The 6,042-nt window shown below is 48.1% G+C and overlaps 1 protein-coding gene across 1 annotated transcript in view; it reads right to left on the reverse strand.

Moving 5' to 3' along the window:
- The window catches only part of plekho1b (pleckstrin homology domain containing, family O member 1b), a 23,630-nt gene extending 22,913 nt beyond the window's left edge, over positions 1-717 (reverse strand). Inside the window, exon 1 of the mRNA XM_040118682.1 lies at positions 432-717. Within this exon, the coding sequence (XP_039974616.1) occupies positions 432-458 (27 nt within the window). The 5' untranslated portion in view covers positions 459-717. The remainder of the gene's footprint in view (positions 1-431) is intronic.
- Between the last annotated feature and the right edge of the window lie 5,325 nt (positions 718-6,042).

A 6,042-nucleotide genomic window follows, 5' to 3' on the forward strand; every position in this document is an offset into this window, starting at 1 on the left:
TCCGGATGATCGAAACGCCCGCTGACATTCTCAGAGCTGATGTGAGTTAAAGGCTCCTGCGTGTTTGTTGTGTCAGTCCGTTTAACGGCTGCTCTCCGGTAACGGAGCGCAACCGGAGCTGCTCAGCAGAGTGAGCGTCGCAGCGCTCCGCGTTCCGGACTATCAGAGTCTGGATCAAACTCCTTCCTCTGGCTGTAAATCGTCTCTTTCCCTCTGGATCCATACGTTTCTCGTTTGCTCACTTTTCGTCAATAACGCTCTTATTCTGAAAAGCGGAAGAGGGGTCTTCAGACCGCTAACGGCCGCTGTTGCCTTCAAAATAAAGGCTTAAACTAATCCTCCAGGCTTTTGTTCCTCGAGCTTCGGTTTAACGCGTTGAAACGAACCGCGGCGACCCGCCGGTGGCCGGTGGCGGTTCCTGTGACACTCACCCGTTTCCCGGAGTTGTTCTTCTTCATGCTGGCGGCTGTCAGGCTGCCGGCGGCGGACCAGTGTCGCTACTTCCCCCACTTTCACGGTAACTCCGTTATTTCTCCACAGTGCGCGGCAGAGCGGCCGGAGAAGGAGATGAAGCGGGTTTAAAAGCGGTTAAAGTGCGGCAGGGAGGACCGGAGCCTCCGCCGCTCCTCAGCTGGTGATCCTCGGTGTGACTCTGCTCGTCGCTCCGCTGCGCTGTGCTGCTGACGCCGGGCTCCGCTGCGCTCTGACCGGCCAGGGGCCGCTCTGCGAGTCGGTGTCCGGTTACTCCTCCTCCTCCTCCTCCTCCTCCCCTGGAAACCCCGCTGGCTCAGCGGCTCCTCGGCAGCCCCACAGCGTCCCCCACCGGCAGAAACCGACCCCAATACGTGTGCGGAACCTGGTTTGGTGCTCTCGGTTCCAGGGTTCCTCCATCAGCTTGTGCTTTTTATCTCTTTCCTGTTTAAGACGAGACAAAGCATAAAGAGATGCTTTCCCAGTCTGGTGTGGAAGAACTCAACCGGTCTGCAACCCCAGGGCCGGGTCTAGCTCCTGAGGGGTCCCTGCTGACCCCCACTGTACCTCAGTCAGCTTCATGGTTTCATTGTTAAACCGACCAACGATCCAGAGAGGAAAGGAGCAGATCCACCAAACAGTCGCCGGTTCTCCCAGATCATCAACCCCTCTGAGTTTCTGGCTTCGCTTGGCCCCAGGGACCCATGAGACTTAAAGACAACGTCAACTGTCCGTTAATTACTTCACACACAGAAAATAACGGAAGCGGTCTGATTGAAAACACCAGAACAGAAACTAAAACGGCTCAGGTCCTGAAACTAGATATCGACAGAGACCCTCTACGAGACCGTGACCACCAGACGGAGGACGGAGGACCTGTTATAGCTGACAGTCCACGTCGGCGGGGCTCAATTTCTTACGAATCTGTGATTGATCAAATTATATGGACCCAAATGATGTGTTTTAAACCTGGGATTTTGGGCCCCGGGGCAGTTGCCCACTTTGCTGGTTGGTGATCCAGCCTCGCTCAGGCCCGTGTTGCACCGAGCCAGACCTGATCGCCAACACCGGGGCCGGACCTCACTGATGGTCCATTGTGTCTTAGTGGGATCAGATCCCTGCAGCAGGTTCCACAGCTGCTGGAAAGACTGAACCCAGAACAGCGGAGGCTGTTAGAGCAGCTCATTGGTCAGTTGGAGTCACATGTTGCACTGGCACATATGTTCACCTGTCTGCAGGTTAGAGACACGTCACTGCACTTTTCAGTGTGGGTTCAGTGAGTCGAGGGACAGACTGGGGTTTTGGTGGTGGGGGTCTTTATGTTGAGGATGAGGTGGATCAGTCTGGAGCTGGTCCATTATCCTCTGCTCAGATCTAGATCAGTGTAATCCGGTTCAGTGTGGTCTGGATGTTGGCAGATGTTTCAAGGCTAAAATCTGATCTGGAGTCAGTTTCACTCTGAGCACAGATCATCAAACTGGGTCAGACTGAGAGACGGAGGCTGATCTGCAGATTATCCACTGACACGCTTCGTTAACGGCACGACAACACACGACTAGACACACAGAAGAGTCCCGCAGGTCTCTCTGATCCTGCTCACGTCAAACACAAACCTGGTTCAGGTCATTTCTTCTGTTTCATCGAACTTCAGCAGCAGCGGCGGCGGAAATGAGAACCTTTATCCAGGACTCCGCTAAAGTGCAGTTTCACTCTCTACTTCTGCTCCGTCACATTTCAGATGGAGATGTTCAACCTTTTACTGCTCCACATTTACCTGACACATGCAGTTACTTTACAGATTCAGATTACTGATCCGTAATCTGATCATCAAATAAACAATGATGGATCGTTAGACGTGAATCTGTTCGGCAGTAAATAGAGTCATTAAAATTCCCTCCATCTTCACCTGAAGCGTTGAAGGGAGGAACACGTGAATGCATTGACCCTTAGAGGCTCCCAATAACAGAATCAGTACTTGAACTATATTTTGTTACTCATACTTTTGTACTTTTACTGAACTAAAACGGTGAACCCAGGACTTGTAACAGGACGAGTAAACGCTCTGGTCTTAGTACTTTTACTGAAGGAAAAGCTCTGAGTACTTCCTCTCCCTCTGCTGCTCTAGTTCCCCTGCAGAGATGGGAACTAGATTTCACCTGCTGTGATCTGACTAAAAGTCATGAGCGGGTGTTTCACCTGTAATCAGAACCAGGGCAGGACAGGCCTCCTCTCAGGAAGGTTAGAGAGTTATTTCAACATTCTTAAAAAATTCACAGACCTGTCAGATACAGCATTACCAGAGTCACAAGGAACACACACACACACACACACACACAAAGCTGAACAGTTGTAGTGCAAAGAAAGAGGTAGTGGGGAGACTGGAATAAGAGGAAGGACATGAGTCAGTGATACAAGAGAGACGACCAAAATAGAAGACAATACGTCTGCTCTACAGTGCAGTGTATGGAAAGCAGAACTTGTAGAAGATGGAGCTGAAGGTCAGAGGAGTCATCTGGTGCTATGAGCTGATGTGGCTGATCTTCATCAACTGCTGATGAAGGGGGATTATAGCTCCTCTGTGAGGCTGAGGGGGTGGGGGTGTCTGTAATTCGTCTGAGTCACTTTCTCATGATTCCTCTCTGAGCTCTGAACTGCAGGAAGGTTCTGAGATGAAATCAGCTGTTTGACAGGAAGAGACACACGAGTGTGTGACACACCGTCATCGTGAGTGTGAGTGTGTGTGTGTGTGTGTGTGAGACGCTGGCAGTGTTTCTGCAGAATCCTGTTGTTTATTGATGATCTCTGCATTTCCTCAGAACAGTTTCCCCAGAACCATCATCCCCATCATCATCAGCCGCTGTTTCCGAGGTCAGGAAGGAACCTTTGAACTAAATAACAGAATGATTCCTCCTCACAGACGACTCAGATCTCAGATGTCAAGTCGCAACACACTCAGCGAAATGTGTCCGAAGACCGAGCGGCCCTGCTGCATTAAAACTTGTTCTGGGGACTTTAGTTCAGCGTCACCGTGACTCTGCTGCCACCTGCTGATACATCAGCTCCCTACAACTCATTAGAAACGAGCTTCAGACTGATCAGTAGGACAATATTAAATACAGAATATTAGTATTGTGTATCTAAGAGAACTAGCTGAACACAACTGGACCTGCAACATTTTAAAATATAGAAATTTTCTGCCATTAGAAAGAAGATTTATTCAGATTCAACCTGCAGCGCCGAACTTTTGTCTCCCCCTTCTGGCAGTGACAGTGACGATGCAAACACAGTTCCATGACAATAATCCATCGTTTAGGCAGAGAGAGTGTAATAGCGCCATAGTCTAGTCCAGATATCTCACAAATACCAACCTGTGCAGGAATAGTAAGGCGACATCCGTGTCTGTCCTCAGCCCTTCTCCTCTTTCATCTCTCCAACCAAGAAGAGCCACACCTGTCGAGACCTGCTCCTTGTGTGACTTCGTACCGACCCTGTGCTTCCTGTTTTAGTTTGTCATCTCTTACCTGTTGTTGTGTATTTGGTTGTTTTACATCCCGACTTTGTGTTTTTTCCCGCCTGTGTGATTAACCTGTTCCATGTTCACCTGGCCTCTCTTGCGTATTTACGTCTCTGAATTCCCCTCGCTCTTTGTCAGTTGATCTGTTTAGTTTCACGTGCTTGCTCCTGAGTTTTTCGATGTGAGTTCTGCTTCCTGAGTTTTGGATTATTTCTGAGTCTTGCTTGCCGATCTGCCTGAACTTCAGCTTTTTTCCACACGTCTACATTTAAGCCGTTTGGGTCCTCTATCCTTTTTTCCCTGGAAATGTGACGCTCCAGTGGTAATCTGCGTTAGTCCTCGCCGTCGATCGCCTTTTTGCTTTAGAGCGTAATCCTTTCTCTGAATGCAGAGTTTCTTTTTTATCTGGAGCATCTGAAACTTTTCCTAGGTGTTTTCCTCCATAGCCTCCATCTCCCTCGCTACGGTTGCTTCTCTCTTCAGCTCTGGTGAACCAATCACTGCTCGTTGATGTAAAACCCATCGCTACCGGCGTGCGGCACGGGACTGTCGCCACAGACACCTGATTTAAAACTTGATGCTGCGAAATACACAGATTAACGTAGATAGGTTGTTTAGTGTCATAAGACAGTACCAATGTCTGAGACACGTCAGTATCTCTGAGTCTAGTGTGACGTCTTCAAATGTCTTGTTTTGTCCAAAATCCAAAAACAGAAAATCTGATACACTGGAGAAAGAGACACCAGAAAAGGAGAGGAGGTTTTTATTAATAAAGAACTTCAGTGATTAATCAATTATCAGAACTGCTGCTTGAGTTCCTGATGATTGATTAATCAACAAATCGTTTCAGCTCTATAAAGAGCCACATTCCTGGTTACCTAACCCATGATTTCAGTTCTATCAGAGACTGACATATTCATGCAATGAGTGACAGCTCAACTAATATTATTCATTTTAGATTTAGAAGCTTCATGGGTGAAAATTGATGTTTATATCCTGCTGCGGTTCCCTGAACAGTAAACAGGGCTTAGTCTTGCAGTCTGCATATGTAAACATTGGAAATATTTTATTATGGGTTCATGAGGGTTTGTGTTTGTCTGTTTTTTTGTTTGACCTCTTTTTCCCTGGTCACACTGTGAATGAAAAACCCATTTTTCCAGGCTGATCTGACATGAGAACGATCTTCTCAGCAACGGCAAACTGTCTCCTTCACAGTGTCTCCTGGTTTATTAAACTGATTTTATTTTCTTTGTGCATTAGATGAAAACCGAGTGGTTAAATTTCTGTGTCTGTAAGCTCGCGTTATTGTTGTTCTTACGTTCATCTGACATTGTTCAGTTCAGTGAAGAGGCTTTACCGACCGATGTCAGGACTGTTGTCTTAACGTCACACGGATTCTGATTCAGACATGATACAAAAAGGTAACGGTAAAGGACCAAAACATTCACAGAAAGAGGTGTAAAGTGTTGTAGGTCTGAAAAGGGGCTGGAGTCAGGGTAATGTCCCAAGTGACACAAACAAGTGTGTGTGTGTGTCTGGTAGAAAGTGCAGCAGCTGCAGAGAAACTACACGACAGCTCTGCTGACCGTACAGCAGCTGAAACGCACACACGTGTCTCCTGTGTGTGCGTTCAATTAAAGCCGGACAGCTTGAATGTTGTAATTGATGAGGTCCGCAGCTAACAGCAGCTAGCCACCGTGCTAACCACCTGTCGACAGAACCCGCACGGCCACTGACCTCTGACCGCTGACTGCCCGGACACCCCGTTGGTCTCGGCGGTCTCCCCGGTAACCGCTGCGATCAGACTTTACGTTCCGACACACACAGACTTGCGTTCGTGGTTTGTGGGGACCGATTGCGCTTGGTCACATGTGAGGACTCTTCTCGTTGGTCAGACCAGTCACATCGCCACCTGAAAGAACTTTTTTTCATGACTTGTGGGGACATTTCCGGCTTTCAGTTGGACACTTGTGGTGTCCGCCACCTTCACAGCAAACTGAGATGTTGATCTTATTTTATGTAGAATCCATTTAACTCATGTTTGAGTGAATTCAATT

This window comes from Xiphias gladius, chromosome 22 (genome assembly GCF_016859285.1).
Source record: "Xiphias gladius isolate SHS-SW01 ecotype Sanya breed wild chromosome 22, ASM1685928v1, whole genome shotgun sequence".
NCBI classification, from domain to species: domain Eukaryota; kingdom Metazoa; phylum Chordata; class Actinopteri; order Istiophoriformes; family Xiphiidae; genus Xiphias; species Xiphias gladius.